Here is an 18,987-nt window from a genome sequence, read left to right as displayed (position 1 = left end):
TCCTTACCCCCACCCCAAGAAAGCTCTTGGCTCTTCCTGCATGGTGGTTGGCCTTTTCTCTCCTATAAAGAACTCACTTTAAAACCCCCCAAGCTCTTCTAAATTCTAAATGAGCAGTTCAGCTGTCTTTGAAAGTGACTGCGTCAGTGACCTGACATTTCATTGGCAGTACTCCTTCCTCCGGTATAGATTGCAGCTCCACTGGGACCGCTAACAGGAGTTCTTTGACAGTTACTGTGGCCAAAAATTCTTCACTTGAGAAGCATCACCAAATTTAACAAGGCCGATCCTCGTACTATAGTTTTTTCGGGTTCATTGTTGGACCTATAATTTTTTGTAACATGTCTTTATATCCAGAGATATGAAGCATTTTGCTGTGTTATTGACATACCAAGATTTTGTGACTTCTTTATTCAAGGAAAGTATAATCACTCACAACCATGTGTGGGATCCCCTGCCACTACTGTCTTTTGCCATAGATATCACAACTTAGAGATTCTTCCACAGACTAGATTTTATTCATTTATATTAATGTGCAACTTTAGATCAGTCTCCATGAGGGCCATGCCTCCCAAATTCAACATTTTGACCTCTTGATTCACCTTTTAAACTCTTTGTCCCTCTGCTTCACCCTGTGTCAGTCACACACGTGGCTCTGACTGTCATCCCTAATCCTTTGCCATCTTTATCATCCAAAAAATGTCTCCTTCATCACTTTCTCCTCCCTCTCTCTCTGTAGAGGATCTGACCTCCTGTTTTAATTATTGAGGAAATAGAGGCCAGCCACTAAGATATAGTTGAATTGAATTTTAGGCACTCAACAAGTATAAGCCAACTTCTTGTGTGCCAAGAACTGGGGTAACAAGTATAAAGAATGAAACAATTCCTACTTGTCAGGATCTTCCTTTCCAATGGTGGAAGCAACACATAGACACACAAATATATATGGAGCATAAATATAACTAATAAATACAAATATAGACTGAGCAGTGGGGATGAGGCCCTGGCAAGGGTGGGAGTCAAGAAAGGCTTCACTGCTTTTTAAAGGAAGAGAAGTGGTGGAGCATCGTGAGTGTGCAAAGGCACTGGAATCCTGTGTCATGTGAGGCCAGTTTAGTTGAATCGCAAGCATTGTATTTCTCCTGGTAACTTGCATAGTGCATTGCACATAGCAGATAGTTCTTCGGTTCTTGATGACAGCATGATGAGAGAGTGTGTGGAGGGAAAGCTCTCCTAAGGTTGGGTGTGGTGATGGGGCTGTGAGGGGAAGGAGTCAACAAAGGGTACTTGGGGGAGCTGGTGTGTGAGCTGGTCCTTGAAGAGGTAAAGTTTGAGAAAGAAGGCATGCTAAGCTTAGGGGAGAGTGAGCAAAGGCAGAGAGTAAAGCAGATTGCTAGGTGGAGGAAACAACAAGCAGATCAGAATTTAGTATCGTGTACCTGAAAGAGAAAATAATATGAACTAAGATTTGACCAGTAATTTGTGACCAGATTGTGGAAGGCCTTGAATGCCAGGCTAAGGAGTTGGGGTTTCCTGAGTGGAGAACAAGAAAGTGATGTCCTCAGCACTGCTTTAGAAGGATTCACCTAGCAACAGAGAGGCAGTGTTGACTAGTGCATAGGTAGATGGCTTCAGAGTATTTAAGACCTGAGTTCAAGTGCCACCTCCAAATATACTGGCTCTGGGATGTGGTCACATCTGCCTTCTCAGTACCCCAGGCACATCTCTAAGACTAAGTTGCAGAGAAGGTATAGATGTCTGTTGAGAGAAGATGTTTACTGTTCCCAGCACAGATAAAATCAGAGGTCTGTTAAAACAAAATCTAGCAACTCTTTGTAGACTAAGTTTATCTTTGATGTCTCCAGCCTTCCCTTTCTGTGCCCTTCTTTGTCTCTCCCTTACCTCTGCATTCCCTTTCTCCCTTCGCCCCAGTCCCCACTACAAATTGCTTTCAGTGAAAAATCTGATGCAATTTGTATGACTTTGTCAGTGAGGTGGTTGCATTTTAAGCCCTCGCTTTGCAAAATGAAAGCATTAAGGAATGCCAGGCATCATCAGGCAGATGTAGAAGATCTTGAGGGGGCAACAGGTCTCTGAATTCATGCCAGCTGCTCGTTCTGCCAACAGCTGGACCAGCCCTATACTTAGATGTGAACATCTCCCCAATCACAAGGAGAGGGAACAGGGGCTTCCAAAAATGGTAAGGGGATTTACAAATTGTTGGAAGATGAGCAGGGTAATCTATAACTATAGGAAACAGGAAAGCCTCAGTAGCTTTAAAAAGAACATATTTCCAATATTATAAAAACAATGGAAGAGAGATCTTTTAATGAGCTATTCCTAATTGTAGAAAATTACCAGTGTAGTAGGAATAGGATGGTTAATAATGGGAGACAAATTAATCATTGCTTCCAGATTTTTAAAAAAAATACCCTATAAGGAAATATTATTTCTCCAGGATAATGCTATGAGGCAGGTAGGGAGATTGCCAGTCTTTGGGGATACTACAGGAAATAAGCCTCAGTACTCTTGAAGCAAACTGAATCTTAGTGTTCATGGCTGTGTTCAGTAAGGACCTGTAGAGTGAGCAGTAAACAGATCCATGCTCATTCAGGGTTGGAGAGGAGTACCACTTGCCCTAGAAGGGAAGCCAGCCAGCCTGCTTTTGTGTCTGTGTTGAAACAGGTCAGACGGCCTATAGAAAACAAGTGGTCCGTTTTCCTATGTAGTAGGTAACAGTATGTCCCAAGATAGCACAAGGTAAGGGACTGGAGCAAGTGTAATTATTAAAAGCCTAGTGAATTAAAGGTCTTTCTCAGTTGATGTGGATTGAATTCTTTCATTGACTTTCATAGAATCTCATATGGAGTCCTAAGATACATTAACATCCTAAGTGAACTTAGAGCTTCATCCTTGTTGGCAAGTTTGAATGGAATATAGCATTTAATATAATTACTAATCATATGAAAAGGTAATCCTTAAGTTCCACATTAGCTCCCTATCCCTATAAAGAGTCACTTTGTGAATTATACCATATTTTATGGGATTTGTAATGGGTTTTCCAAAGGTGGTGGTTGATAAATATTTCTTACTCTTCTTCCTTTATTTTTTTTTTCAGGATAACTGATTTAGGGAACATTAAACGAAGATTGTATTTATCAACAGTCCATAAGGAGCTTTCTGCAACCCCTCTCCACGCAAAAATTCCACTTTTTATGATCAAGCGCAAAATTGTAGGTATCTTTCAATTGTTACATAATTGAAAAAAAATTTACATCTAGTGCTAGGAGTTCTTAAATTTTAAAAAATAACAGTTTGAAGAAATAAGGACTTATAAATTGCTCTGATCCTCTTATATAAAGGAATTTTGTTTGTTCACTGATTTATAAGAATTAAATTATGTGTGTTACCATAATTGGGAAGGAAGGAATTTAATAGTCCCTTAAATTTATAGGTTCATATAGCAACCTTTGTTAGTTAACATTTTGTTAATATATAAATTTTGTTGAAATAAACATTATTCTTTGCCTAAATTCAGCAGAGTATATATACCTCAGTATCTAATGAGATCAGTATTGTTCTATTTGTGTCCATTAATATCTATTCTACGCCCATAAAGGTCCATAAGTAATACTTGTGTTACTGAAACATCCAGTAGGATTCAGGCAAATCTCTAGTTGGCTGCAGCAAACCTCACTGTTTATCCAACAGATATTTTTTGGCTGTAATCATATGAGACCCATTTGCCATCCCTGTCAGCCCTACTCAGTATGGAGTAGGTTTTGAGTAAATAATCGTTGAATTAGAACCAAAGTGAATATTCTAGAAGGCTTGCTTGCACTGTCAGTAGAAAGATGATATGGGCACTCCACCTAACTGTCCTGGTGTGTAGTCTGTCTTTCATTCTCGAAGAGGACTATGACTGCAGGGAGATGATCACATGACTTGCAATTGACTTTGATTTGAGTGAGGGAGGGCTGTGCAAAGTTACCAGACTCACTTTCTCCTCCAGAGCCATCTGGGTCTAGTGGCCAGATATTGATCAGGATGACTGGAGATGGCCCAAGATGCAGTGGGAGTCCTTGGCCTTTTAAGCTAAGGTCTTTTTAGGTTCTCACTTTGAGTGAGGCAATGCCCATTTAGTAAATAGGCCTCTTTAAGAAGTGAGTGAAGGGATGCCCCCTTTAATAAAAAAAGAACGAAAAGAAAAAGTCAAAGTGGGAGGGGAAGACCCTCAGGATTGCTGGCCAAAAGAGAAACAGTTAAGCACAGGACTTCTCTTTGTGCCCTTAGAAGACAGGGAGAGATTTCAGCAGCAAGTGTCTTATCTCATGGCAACTTCAGAACAGTGATCCCTCAAATGCCAAAATGGTTGACCGTGTGTCTACTCAATTGTCATTATTTCTTGTATTTGATTTAATTTCACAATTGGTATTTGTGGCAAATCATTCAGCCTTTAGTAATGAGGCTTTCATTTTTCTAGTATAGTATCACAATGTGTTTGCCCATTCCCCAGTCATCTGTATTGTTTCTAGTTTTTTACTATTACAAAAGGTATTACTATAAATGTTTTGGTGTATCTAAGTCTTTTCTTTCTGTCTTTGACCAGCCTGGGGTAAATGCCTAGTCATGAAATCTCTGGGTCAGAGGATGTGGGCATTTGAGTCCCTTTCATAGTATAATTCCTGGTTGCTTTCAGAATGGCTGGACCAATTTAAAGCTCCAACAACAGGAGGTCATTATGATTTCATTGATGTATGGGACTTCAGGAGAAACTCCTTGTACTCCTGCAGATTGGCTTCTGCTGTGCAGGCTATAGCCTTACACAGTTGTCTAGGAGCACTAGGAGGTTCAGTAACTTGCCTGGGGTCACCGAGCAACAGAGTGTGAGTGGCAGAACTTGAAGGTGGGTCTGTGTGACTCTGAGGCATTTTCTGTCCACTGTGGCTACTGACTTACTCATCCTTCTTCAAACTCATTAACTGAGGTGTTCGAGCCTTGATCTCCTCTCCCTTTGGTTTGTTCTGTTTTCCACACAACTTTAACTACCGTCCTACTCAAGTGATTCCCAAATCTCTCTCTCCAGGCCTGACCTTGCTTCTGGGTTCCATGCTGCCAGGTTGACTTACCTATGTGTATCTTTAGTACACATAGTTACCTGAATTTTGTGCCAACAATTCAAACCACACATGCTTAAAAAGAAACTTTTGTTATCTTCATCCTTAAACTTCTTGCTTTTTACTCATTTTACTCATTTTTTGGGGGGAAGTACCTTTGCCTTCTCTTTGTTGTTCTTAAGCCCTCGTCCTGAATGATTCTTATCCCTATCCTCCAAAAAACTCTCCATAGGGATAATTTACAAACTAGGGGCCTTCATCTCAGGTCTTTTACCACTCTGTCACCACCAATGCTGAACTTAGACTATTCATTTCTTGCTTTTCTTGTGAGTTTAGACCTGAAAGACACCTTAAAATCTTTGATCCTAATGACCTTTGTCTAATGTAACAGTTATTTTGCAGATGAAGAAACTGAAGCACAGAGAGGTTGTGTCTTATCTAGTGTCATATAGATTATAAATAGCAGAGCTAGGATTTGAACCCGGATTCTTTGATTCCAAGTACACCATAGTCCACTTCACTTTTCAATTACATTTCCTCTATGTTATCTTATGCTACTTCATGCACACAAATCGTCATTGGTAACTTGCTGCTTCTGACTTTTTCCAGTTTCTCCATTATCCTTTGAATAACCTATATTTTTGATTCTTTGGAGACTGTGGTATCTCATGGTTCATCATCATACGGTATTTGGAAGACCGTTACTGTTAAGATAAATTGTGAGATGAGTTTGTGTGAGCAGCTGGGAATCACTGAAGTCATTATGTCATTTTCCAAATGCAGTGTCTTTGTCTTAGCTGATTCTGTGCTTAGTACATTTACTCTCCAAGGTCAGTGCCTGCCCAAAGTAATCTGGACAATAGATCTTCTTAACCCATTTTGTTTTTTCCTACGTGGCTGGTTAAGCTGATTTCTTTTAAACGGTCATTATTTTCATTGAGGGGACCCTAACATTTTCTGGGGCTTGATGGAATCAACATAGTATCATCTGAAAAAGGAACATTTAGAAGGAAGACTATATCATTTCCTGGGAATTTCTCCATGTCATAGGTGACCCTCTTTGCCTTAAGATATAGTTAGTGCTATTGTTTGTGATATTAGGAGTTTCCCATGTTCAGCACGTCTCAACTCAGTTCTGGAATTCCCTTTTGGAACTCTAGTCTCTCTTGTGAGCTCCAGTTGCATTCAAGCATCCACTTGTACTTGGGGCAGCTAGGTGAAACAGTGGATAGAACTTCAGCCTGGAATCAGAAAGACCTGAGTTCAGATCTGGCCTCAGATACTTACTGGGTATATGATCCTGGGCAAGTCAGTTAACCCTTTTTGCCTCAGTTTCCTCATCTGTAAAATGATCTGGAGAAGGAAATGGCAAACCACTCCGGTATCTTTGCCAAGAAAACCCCAAATGGAGACACAATTGAAATAACTGAACAACAACAATTCTGTTTGCACAAATGAAAATGGATGCCCACAGACCTCTCAGGTTGAACATGTCTAAACAAAACTCAGTGTGTTTTCCCCTAAACCCACCCTTCTTCCTGACGTTCCTATTTCTGTCAAGGGTATTACCATCCTTCTAGTCAATCGGGTTCTCAAGATCAGAGTTGTTCCTCACTTTCCTTCACTGTTGCCATGGCCAATCAGTTGCCAGATCTTGGTGATTCTATCCCCATGATATCTCTTCCATCCAGCCATTCTACCTAGGCCACTACCCTACCACAGGTTCTCATTACTTCTAGCCTCCTAGCTTTTCTCCCTGCCTCAAGTCTCTTCCCAGTTAAGTCCATCCTACAGTCAGCTGCCAGAGTGAAAGTCCTAAAATATGTCTGACCATGCTTCATGTTTCATCTCTAAAATGGAAATAATAGCAAAAATAATAATAGCAGCAGCACCTACCTCACAGGAGTTGTTGTAAGAAACAAATGAGATCATATCTGGAAAGGTCTTTGTGAGCCCTAAACTTTTAAACAAATGTGCATGTTGGGGGTGGTGAAGATGTCCTGCCCCTTCACGCAAGAAGCTCCAGGTGTTAATACAAACTCTTCTGTCTGATATTTGAAGCTCATGGCAATTTGACTCCAGCCTCCCTTTTCAAGCTTATTACCCATTATTCTCCTTTGTATACTCTGTATCCGGTCAAGCTGACTGACTTGCTGTTCCTCCTCCATGAAGCTCCATCTCTCCATCCAAAAGCTTTACCTTTGCCCAGGCTGTTGCCCATGCCTAGCATGTACTCTGTGTCCTACTCTACCTTTTAGAAGACCCAGCTTCTTTTGAGTCTTAACTCAGGTGCCACTACATACATTAGGCCTTTCCTGATCCCTCTAGTGACTAGTATCTCCTGCCCCCAATTACTTTATGTCTATTTACATATGTATATGTTGTCTTCTCTGTAAGCTCTTTGAAGCAAAGGCTCTTTTGTTTCTGTTTTTATTTCATACCTGTGACATGGTAAATGCTTAATAAATGCTCATCGATTGAGTGGGAAAAATCAACATAATATATAGTTATATATTAATAATTCTATTTGTCAAGCCATTGGCCACTTTTTTTTCCCTTAATCCTAGATTATATTGCCAATATATTTTAAGCCATCTCCTCTACCTGCCTTTGCATTAAGGTCAGTAGGTAAGCAGTGAATGTGAGGCAGCATGGCAGAGTCAAGAAAGCTGGCCTTAGAATCAAAATGATCTGGGTTCTAGTCCCACCTCTTCCACATATAGACTCCATGCCCTTGGGCAAATTATTTAACCTTTCAAACCCCCTAGGAAATCCTCTAAGACTGTAAATTGGAGAGAGGTACTGGCAAAGGAAATTTGTGGCCATGAGTTCCCTACCCAGCTGAAAATCACAGGTTCAGTCCAAAACAAACAAACAGAAATTTGTATATACTTATTAATGCATACATTGTATCCCCCAAAAGAATTTGATCTCCTTGAGGGCTAAAGTTATTCCATTTTTCTAAGACCTTTATGACTGGATGTGTACATGTTGTAAATGTTATCTCTTCAATAGAATGTAAGTTGCTTGAATGCAGGGACTGTTTCATTTTTCTTTTTATAGCCCCAGTTTTTATAGCCCACCCAATTCCTGAAATATAGTAAGAGTTTAATAAATATTTGTTGGGGCAGCTGGATGGCACATTGGATAGAGTACTGGCCCTGAAGTCAGGAGGACCTGAGTTCAAATGTGGCCTCAGACCAAACACTTGACACTTACTAGTTGTGTGACCCTGTGCAAGTTACTTAGCCCCAGTTGCCTAAAAAACAAAACAAGCAAAAAAAAAAAATTTGTTGACTGACTGATTGATTTGGTGTATTCAGATAATGGGTTTTCACGTGCTCCAAACCCAAGTCAACATTGTTCATCCTTGCAAGGACTCATAGTCATTCCTCGAAGGGTATTCTGGGTATGCCTTCATACCCTCTGTCACATACTTCCATTGATCCTTCTCTTCCCTTGCCATGGGAAATGGCGCTGGAGTGTGGTTCCAGCACACCATTCTGGTTATACCTACACAGTGATCTATATAACATTAAACATTGATCTCAGATAGTTGCAGATCAATAAATCAAGCATTTATTGAGTACCTACTATGTGTCACGCACAGAGTAGATACTTAGTGAGCCCTGGAGACACCAAGACAACCATGAAATAGCCCCTGATCTCAGGGAGTTAACAGACACCAGGTAACCTTGGATGGAAAGGCACAAACATCTGATGGGACCAGCCAGGACTGTTGTCCTGCAGAAAGTGGCACTGGAGCCATCTCTGAAAAGAAACCAAGGATTTCCAAATGGTAGGAAGAGAGGAGAGAGAACGTTCTAGGCCTGAGAGACAGTAAGCGCCAAACCATAGAAGGTGGGAGAGCAGTGAGTTCAAGAGCAGTGAGTCGCTCTTCTGAGTGATTGGAGGGGGACAGTGTAAGGAGCGGAAGAGGAAGTAAGTGACTGGCCAGGTGGTGAAGAGCTCCAGGTGCCAAATGGATTTTGTAAGGAGCCCCTAGAATTTACTGAACAGAGGGAGGGGATGTATTAAAACCTTGCTTTAGGAAAATCATTGGTAACTGAGGGAAGGAGTGTGGGGAGATTCGGGGCACCAGGGTCAGTTAGGAAGCTAACACAGTCCCCGGTTGAGAACTGATGAGGAGGGCACTAGGGGGATGGCTGGAGGACATAGGCAAGAGATATTTGGGAGGTGGGAAGAACAAGATTTGGCAGCTGATAGGAGGTGAGTAGGAGGACTCAAGAATAACACCAGGGACTCAAACCTGGTGACTGCAGAGGAGGTATTGTTTACGATGTCTCCATGACACCTAATTTAAACCATCCTGTGATTCGCAGTTGGTGGTGCAGGAATAGGTCTCTGAAAGAAGTAGGTCTAGATATCTATAGATATCTCTCTATATATATAAATGGGAGTCATCTGCAGAGAGGTAATAATCGAACCCATGGTTGCTGATGAGGTCATCAAGTGAGTGAGTATAGAGAGAGAAGAGAGGAGGGCCCAGTGCAGAGCTTTGGGGTACACTCACAGTTATCGAACATGGCATGAAAGATGCCGTGTGATGATCCAGCCAAGGAGACTGAGAAGGAACCCTCCAACAGGTTGGAGAAGCAGCGGGAGAGAGCGGTGTCATGAAAACCGAGAGATGAGAGAATATTAAGGAGCAAAGACTTCTGAGAGGTCAAGAAGGATGAGGAGGGAGAAAAAAGGTCAGTAGAGTTGAAACTGAAGCTCTCCTTTTGTGAGAGCAATTTCCGTTGAGTGATGCATTTGGAAGCCAGATTGCTGAGAGTAGAAAAAGTGAGAGAAGAGGGAGTGGAGGTACCCTGTGTAGGTGGCGAGGAGAGAGAGAAGACTATTTTCAACCTCACTCTTCTGCCCTATTCTTTGCCTATTCTCCCTCCTTAGATCTAATGTATAATGTACTTCAGACACCCCAAGAGGCTTTAACATCAAGCTCCCCTGCAAAGGTATAGTTCTCAGTTCTCAGTTCAGTTTTATCCATTGATTGCCTTTGATCCATTTAAACTCCACTGTGTGCCCCATAAGGCTCAGGACCTCTGCTTGTCCCAACCCTGAACACCATCACCTTGGGATCTTAATCTTATTCCAAAGGTGCACATGTTAGTATGACCCTTTTAAAGGTGAGGAGGTGGAAGCATAGAGAGATTAAGGAGCGTGCCCAGGTAGACATTGAGTAACTGTGAGAGGCAGGGCTTCAACCCAGGTTTCCTAACTTCAGGACCCATAGTTTCCCACTCCACCATATTACTCAGATAATCAGATAACTAAGAATTGACTTAGGTTTTCAGTGTAGCAGTAGCCTCAACTTACATATGTGATGTTTATAGATAAAAATGTTGCTATTTTGCTTTGTAGAATGACAATAGTTGTAAACGGTGATGAATTACCTCATTAATATATTTTGTGCTTTTATATCATCAGTAGAAAGTCCTAGTTTCATAAAAAAGGTATTGACACACAGTGCTTAAAATCTTTATTAAATATTACTTCTGTATAACCCATGCCCAGACACTGGGCCCTTATGTGCCCCCAAGTCCTATGGGGGTTCTTAACGTTCTAGGTAAGTGATCATTTTCTTCTTTTCCTTTACACAGCCAGGCCATTTGGAGTCTTTGTTTAAGGAACTATTTTTGTGATTGTTGAATGGAGAACATTTAGCTTCAATACCAGTTGGCCAATACCAAGCACCCTTACAAAGGGTTAGAAACAATCTATCCTTGGGGATAGATTGGTTATCTGATTACAAATGCTGATTATTACAAATTACAAATCTGATTAGTTGGTTATCTGATTACAAATAGCTACTTTTGACCAGAATTTATAGCCTGACTCTACTCCAGTACTTGTGTTTTTAGGTGGTTATAAATGAATAACTTCACAAACTAGACCCTTTGCAGGAACATTTAACTATTTACCCTTCACTTTCAATATGCGAATGGTCAAACATGTCTGTAAATAGCTTCCCAACAGCACCATGTCTCTGCATCCAGTTTTGTTTCTCAAAATTCGTTGGGCTAAGCATAATGAAGGAAGCCTGTTCATAAATGACCAGTTGGTAGTTGGGATTTACAGTTATCAAGACTTTGTTTCACACAGAGACATAAAGAAGAGAATGGAGGCTGTTAGGTCATCATCTTGACCAAAATTATCTGAGGAGAAAGCGGGGATTTTCGGTTGTTTGAAGTATCTCAGTAATTGCCTTCGTTCCATCTTCTTCATTTTGCGTTTGTCCTCGTCTTCAGTGCATCTGTCATTAATAACATCTCTGTGTTCGGCCTCTTTGTTTCAGTGGTGCAATCTGTGTATTGACTTGGTAGCCTTCACCAGTGACATCTTCAAGGGAGCCGTATTCCAGTCTTTGGATGGAATCATTGTCTCTGCCAACTGCAAGCTCCGAAAGATCTTTACTCTGAAGTCCAGACCTCGAGACACTGCTGACAGAGAGGGTGTGTTTGAACAGACAGCACCCCGAATCTCTCTCCTTAGTGGGTTGTTGTTCAGTCAGCCAGGCCTCTGGTCTATCTAGGTAGGGGCGGTGTTACTGGAGGAACGCAAAAGCAGATCTCTGCCAGGGTCCCATTGATTTATTTTCATACTTACCTAAAGCATTTCACAGCAGGTGAGTGTGTGTACAAATAGACAGGAAATATTTCTTTTATGTCTTAAAACTTTTTCCTTAACTTAGCAGCTATTATAATATTTTGAACATCTTTATATACATTTTTAGGAAATCATTTGAGAGAGAACATATTTTCTATTCATGCTGAAATAGAAAAGGGTTGGGGATTATTTTTCCCTCCAAAATTGCTTCAGAGGAAAGTATATGAAGTTAATGCACTCACACTGTTTGCCTTAACTTCTAGGACCCATGCGCTCTTACCAGTTCTGCTTCAGTGGCTTTAGTCAAGAGAAATGTTAGAGATACTTAGTGGCACATAACTCTCCACAAACCACTGGGCAGGGGACTGGAACCTGCAGAGGAAATAGCAGTCGTAATAGTCAGTAATAGCTGATGTAATAGTAGCTGATGTGTGGACAGGCTTGTCGGGCTTGCCAAACCTTTGAAGGGCCTACTCACATTTGATCCCCACAGCACCCCCAAGGAAAGCGTGACAAGTACTTGCCTAGGATTCTGTAGTTAGGCCATTTCAGAGGTGTAATTGAAACTGGGGTCTCTTAGGACTCTAGGCTCATCATTCTTTCTCTCATCCCAGGTTGCCTCCCTTGTAATTTTCTCTCTAGCATTCCTAGGATAAAACTGTATGGAATAATCAGTACTTAACAAATATTATTTGGTCATGAGAAGTGAAGAATTTATCACATAGATAAAGAGGGATGATAATACTGATTGCCGGTACTACTAGTCTTCAAGTGATATGGTGCATTGGCAGGAACTCTGGGTCGAGAGTCAAGGATCTGGATTCAAAGTCTGACTGTGCTTTTACTATCTGTGGGATCTTGGGCAAGTCATTTAAGGTCTTGGGGGGCCTCAGATTCATCATCTCTAAAATGAGGGGTTGGACTAGATGCTTTCTAAGATCTCAGAAGGCTTTGATCCCGTGGTCATGATTTCATTGATTGCATTCACTCAGTTTTGACCCCTCCATAACTTGCTTGTTTTTTTGTTTTTGTTAGTTACCAGGACCAAAAACATCATTCCATGGTAGCCAGCCTTTTGGTGATAGGCTTCTCTGTATTTAGCTAAGCTGGATACTGGTGCCAGGCTGGTCTTCAAAGCCTTTCTAATCTGGTAAAAGCTGGTAGAATTCTTTTTTTTTTTGGTGAGGCAGTTGGGGTTAAGTGACTTGCCCAGAGACATACAGCTAGTGAGTGTTATGTGGCTGAGGCCAGACTTGAACTCAGGTCCTCCTGAATCTAGGGCTGGTGCTCTACCCACTGCTCCACCTAGCTGCCCCACCTGGTAGAATCCTTCCCCCACCTTGGCAGATCCAGGGTCACCCTCCTCTCATTCCCCAACCACCAGGATGAGGCATCAAAGTAGAATTTTGAAAGAGAAAGTGATTTTATTCATTTTATTATGATTTAGGAGATCATGTTTTTAAAGCTATTTAAGATCCTCTTCAAAGCAACTAAACAATTGTGAAATATTCCATTTGATTATGTGTTTGGGCTGGAAGAAAGCAGCAGGTGTATAGGAAATCATTCATAGTCTAATGATCTACCTTCCTTATGTGGTGGTAAAGGTCCTGGGTCACTCACCCTAGGATCCTTTTTGTTTGCTACGTGATCGTGTTTGCCTGTCCCCAAGTAGACGTTCTCCTTTGTGTTCTCTTCTGCCGTTCTCTGGTTTAGCTCATGCTGTCCCGGAGTTTCTGCTCTATCCGGATAATCTGAACAAATAATCCATTTCCCTTTCAGGAGATGATGTGTGCTTGACGGAGCACTGCCTGTGTGTACACGCTGTATCTACTCCACTTAGCATTCCTAGTTTGATTGGTTACTTGTGATTTAGGGAGAAAATTGTCACGTCCGAATTTTTATGTAGTGTTTTCTAGGTGATGACAACTGAGTGAAGGCCCCACCAGCTAATGAAAAAATCAAAGAATTGAAAGTGACATTTGGTTTGGACTGCTCTCAAGTTATTTTATTTACATACAGGATTTCTGCCACCTCAGGATGAATTGCAACAGCTTTAATTTTTAGGATAGACAGTAAATAATCAGAAGATGACTTAGTGGCCTTGAAGATCGTGCTTAAGATGGGAGTAGAACCTGGTTCAGTCCCATTTAGTTAGGTAAATCATCCCTCTCTCCAGCAGTCAGAAAAATGGCCAGTCAAGGAGTTTTAGGTTTTGGTTTTATATGCTAGAACTTGTGGAGTCTTTTTTTTTTTTCTTTTGGAGAGGGAAGGAAGGAGCCCTTTAACTTCTGCTCCTCATTTTCCTGTGTAATTGCACTTCTGTACAATGAAGCAACTAGGTGGCTCAGTGGATAGAGCGCTAGGCCCAGAGTCAAGGAGACCTGAGTTCAAATTCGGCCTCAGACACCTGGTAACTGTGTGACCCTGGGCAAGTCACTTAACCTGTTTGCCTTAATTCACTAGAGAAAAAAATGGCAAACCACTCCAGTGTCTTTACCAAGAAAACCCCACGACTGTATGGTAGTGGTGTGCTGTGGTCCGTGGAGTCATGAGGAGTTGGACGCTCCTGAGCAGCAACGAGAGAAGCTAATTGGGTAAGCTAGAGGACTTCCATGGGCTTTCCCAGCTCTAAATCTGTTTCTCAGGTCATTCTAGTCCAAGGCTCACACGTCCTTCAAATATAGTCCTTAATTCTCGGAGAAAATTTGAGATGATTAAGTTTTGGAAATATCATCAGTGGACTGAGTTATTGTGGTTTGATTCTTGCTTTGATCTTTACTGTCCTCACTTACGCACAGCCAGATACACCCTTTCCTTCCATGAGACCTCTCTGCATACAAAAATAACAATAAACGTAGAAGTAAAAAGCATATTGCAGAATGCAATTGGATCCTTTTGGTGTGAGTTGGGATTTGTGCTGTTCACTGTGTTGTAGATCTGAGACTTAGAGGCCTGAAATGTGCTCTACTTTGTGTTGCCCTGTATCAAAAGCTGGTGGATTTTGTCATCTTGGTGAGAGCGTTTCATAATCTTTTTTTAGGTTTTGTGACAACATTTGGAATGAGGACTTAAGTACATTTAAAATCTTATGGGATTTTGACTGGTTTTTTTTTTCCCCTTAAAGATCTGTTCTTTAGTATATAACATTATAGCACTCTTAAAAATACTTGAGTTTCTATGATTCTTTTTTTAAGAAATCAGAATAATTCATTCTTTTTTTTCTGTGATGCCCTTAAATATAACCTCCAGAATATCATTCTTGTTCTACAATGAAATCTGAGTTTATTGCCTATGTTGGAATTGAAATGGAATATATTCTTCATAAAAAGACATTTGTAACCTCAGTATGGAGTTTGGTTAGTGTTTTTGCCGAATGTTTTCTGTTTTGACAGTTCATTTGCCCACTGGTTCCATGTGGTTGGTACTTTGCCGTTCTTTATGGCAAACTAAAGAGATAGAATGGTATAGCAGGAAGTCTTGGACGAGCTCGGACGAGAGACACAGACAGATGGACTTCCCTTCCGAAGTGCCCCCTGGTGCTGGTGTAATTCCAGGCAACTCGAGTTCTCTCTTCTGTAAAGTGCAGATAATATCCTTGGAAACCCTGCATGAAAAGCACTTGGTGAAGCTCATTCAGTGGATAAATAGTAGCTTTTGTTGGTAGTGGTGGTAGTAAGGGTGCCATGCATGTAGGAGATGCTTAACGAATGTTGAAAACGAGGTTCGTTAGAAACTCTGTCAATCTACTGCATTGTCTTTCTTTGAGAGCCCGTGAGTTTATAGTCTAGACAGCTCAGGAGTTCAGCTGGTTTATACTGAAGTGCCTCCATATGGATACTACTGAGATGCCTCCTTAGGGCATAGAGGTGACCTTCTCGGAAGGCTGTGCCAGTCGAGTAAATGCTTCAGCATCTCCTGCCAAATGTGGCGTGAGGGATGTTGTCTGAGAACCCAGCTTGCTTAGTTGAGAAAGGTTCATAAGCAGGTTGGCTTATGGCTCATGATTTTTTAGCCGCAGCAACTCTCTTACTAGCCGTGTGACCGTTGGAAAGTCACATAACCACTGTCAGGGTGCCTCGGTTTCTTCAAATGCAAAATGAGGATTATAATACCACCTGCCTCCCAGAGTTGTGATGATCAAATGAGATAATATTTGTAAAGTGCTTACACAGTGCCTGACACGTAGTAGGTGCTTGTTCTTCCTTCTCCTTCAAAGACCATCTGCTAAGTAATATTAGACCAGAGATCTGTATTGGTGGAGGGATGACCCACACCACTACCATTACAGATTTCATAATATATTAAAGTAAAAATATTAATTTTCCTTACTGAGATTAGGAAATTCTATAAATAGGAAACTGCCATCATCTGTCTGTGTCATGAAACTTAAAATGTTAACTGAGGCTATAGACTTATCATCACTTATTCATATTTGTAAGATCCTAAATTTAGAACTAGAAGGGACCTCAGATGCCATCCAATCCAATTTTAAATATTTCACATATATATATGCTGAGGCCCAAGCAAGTGGTTTGCCCACGGTCACAGAGACCAGGGGTGGCAGTGATTCATTTCCTGGGTTTTAGCATTGCCTTCATGAATTCCATAAAATTTATCACTTTTCTAAACTGTCTTTACATAAAGATGTTTGTAAGCAAAGAATGGTTGAATGATCCTTATATAAGGCTTCTCTTAGAAAGTTTTTTCACCAGATTATAGAGAGGGACATCATTTTGAGTTTTTTCATGTTGTAGTGGATTTTAGCCATTCACATTTAGCCACTGTTTGTCTAATTCTGGCCAGCTAGTAATCAGCTGCAGTTTTCTTTAATTTTGAGAGCACATCAGAAATGACCTGTTGGGTCCTTGACCCCATTAAAGTGGGCACTCCTCCCCTCCACCAATGCAGCTCATGCTGTCTCTGCTCAGGCACAAAAGGATTTTTCTTATTGCCCAGGGCCATTGACGTGCCAAGTGCGCCATTCATCCATTGGCATCTCATTCTTTCTTAAGTTACATTGACTTTTGTTTTCGCATCAGCGTTCGGATCCCACCTCTGACTTTGTAGTACATAATGGACAAGTCACTTTATCTCGTTGTGGTAACCGTGCTAGAGAGAGACAGATTCAAAGAGACAGAGAGAAAAAGAAAGACAGAGATAGACATATTTATAGATCGAGAGAGCTATACATATGTGTTTATCCTTGAATTCATCATTGTAAAGTGAATTTTTTTTCTTTATTTCCAGATATATATGGTGCTCCCTTTACAACAGACGGGCCTACAGATATCATTCCTCGAAGCTGCCAATTAACTACAGATGTACCTCAAATTACCCAACTGCTAAATATGACTAAGCTTCGCCAAACAGAAATGAAATTTGGAGGTCAACCCTTAACATTAACAGAACCAGGTATATTTTTAGAAACCCAGACTAGAGATGCAGTCATTTGTTTAAAGTAAATGAAGCACTTGACTTTTACATTTTGTATTATAATAGAAGTTAAAAACTGAAATATTAAGTTGTTTGCTAACCAACTAATAAAAGTGGGGGGAAAATTTTGACTTCATGCTTCCTCTCCACGTAAGCAGGGTTAATTGATTTTTGCGTTTATGAAGTTTTGAAATTGAGAAAATAATATAGGCTAAAAGCAACCCTAAAGAAAGCATTCACTGTTTTTATGACAGGCCCGTTTACTGTTGGTCTGTAAACCCGGTGTCATATCCTCATCGTTAGCTTTCAGACTCTTCACCAGGTGCTTCCAGGTTGCTTTATTCCCCTTATGTCTTCCTGATTGCTAGCCTTTTCCCTTAGCTCTTTTGAGGAATTCAACTTTGTGTCTCACTTAACTGGTGGCTCACATCTCTGAGCCTTTTGTTAAATCCATCATTAAATGTCTGCTATGTTTTCAGTGCTATAACAGGTACTTTGGGGTCCACAAAAAAACAGGACAGGTTCCTATTCTAGAACCTGCCATATAGCTGGGAAGAGAGACAAGAGAGACGTGTGAAAACATGAAAGGACAATGCTAAAGTTAGGTGGAAGTACCATACTACAGGTACATAAAGAAAAATGGAAAGGGAGAAATCATTGTAGACAATGGCAGTCAGAGAGGAATTGTACAGGAACAGTATTTTAAGCAGAAGACTGGCCATAAAGTGTCGTTGAGCTAGCGGGTTTGTGGTGGGCAGCCATTAGAAGCCGCCTATCTTGCCTGGCGCCTCCTAGCAAGGCTAATTTTAGTTATAGACAGTCTACTAGAATGTTGTGCTTGGGAAATTCTTGTGGGGGAGCATCTGAACCCTTGTTCTTTATCTAGCTCCATGTTTTGTCTGCTGTCTGGCATTCACCTCCTGAAACTTTTGCCTCCTGCTCCCTCCTGTCTTAGAACTTGTTAAATATGTCTGGTTTTGACGCTCTTTCTCCTTGTGCCTCTTGCACTGTGCCCCACCTGTTACCCTTTTTCTCTCTTTGACTTGTCTGTTTCTTGATAGGGGCTTAGAGTGTTCCATTATTGGTTATCTGTGTGTTGGAACTTCTTCTCTAATCTTTGGCCTATTCCACAAGAAGGAGGGGGTTCAATGAGCCACTATCCTCTCCATCCTAGATAGTCAAGGGGAAAATATTGCCCAGAGGACCTTTAATGTCTGAATGAGGACTTTAGAGTGTACCTGCTGCACATAGGAAGTCGTTCCAGGTCAGAAACATGCTGAACGTTACACAAGATCATTCTGGTAGCAGTGATCACATTGGATTAGAAGGGATTGAGCCTGGTGACCAGGAACAGGAGGAGGCTGTCGTACTCGTCGAGGTAGGAGGGATTGGTTTGTGACTGTCCCAGCTGTGAAGATGACGATGAGAATAGGAGGGTTTGAATCTGGGAAAAACAAGAACTGTGGAAAGAAACAGCGTGACCAGGAGTGGCGTTGTCTAGTGATGGTTAAACAGAAGGGTGGTCAAGTGTACTCGAACATTCTAGAGGAACAGGAATGTGGGAACATCTTTAATTAAAATGAGCAAACTGGTGTAAACATTTTCTGATATCAGTTTACCACAGAGATAGCATGATTTGCAGTTGGGAAGACAAGACCTAGGTTCAAATTCTGATTCTCTTTAGCCGGCTGCCTCTTTCCACATCTGTAGTACCTACCTCACAGCATTGTTGTGAGGCTTAAAGGAGATAAGTCTGTGTAATGTACAATGCAGTGTTCAAAGGGCAGTGTAATTGTCTGTTATCACC

The 18,987-nt window shown here is 41.1% G+C and overlaps 1 protein-coding gene across 3 annotated transcripts in view; it reads left to right on the top strand.

The window, feature by feature from the left end:
• The window catches only part of CUNH3orf67 (chromosome unknown C3orf67 homolog), a 215,966-nt gene that overhangs the window by 55,122 nt on the left and 141,857 nt on the right, over positions 1 to 18,987 (top strand). For all 3 annotated transcript variants that reach the window (XM_027863912.1, XM_027863911.1, XM_027863913.1), the window contains exons 5-7: positions 3,119 to 3,233; positions 11,437 to 11,593; positions 16,995 to 17,159. In XM_027863912.1, coding sequence (XP_027719713.1) covers positions 3,119 to 3,233; positions 11,437 to 11,593; positions 16,995 to 17,159 — 437 coding nt within the window. The remainder of the gene's footprint in view (positions 1 to 3,118; positions 3,234 to 11,436; positions 11,594 to 16,994; positions 17,160 to 18,987) is intronic.

Source organism: Vombatus ursinus, unplaced genomic scaffold, assembly GCF_900497805.2.
Source record: "Vombatus ursinus unplaced genomic scaffold, bare-nosed wombat genome assembly UNPS02014773.1, whole genome shotgun sequence".
Taxonomy (NCBI): domain Eukaryota; kingdom Metazoa; phylum Chordata; class Mammalia; order Diprotodontia; family Vombatidae; genus Vombatus; species Vombatus ursinus.
Note: the sequence above shows the minus strand (reverse complement) of the source record. Positions and strands in the feature narration are given on the sequence as shown.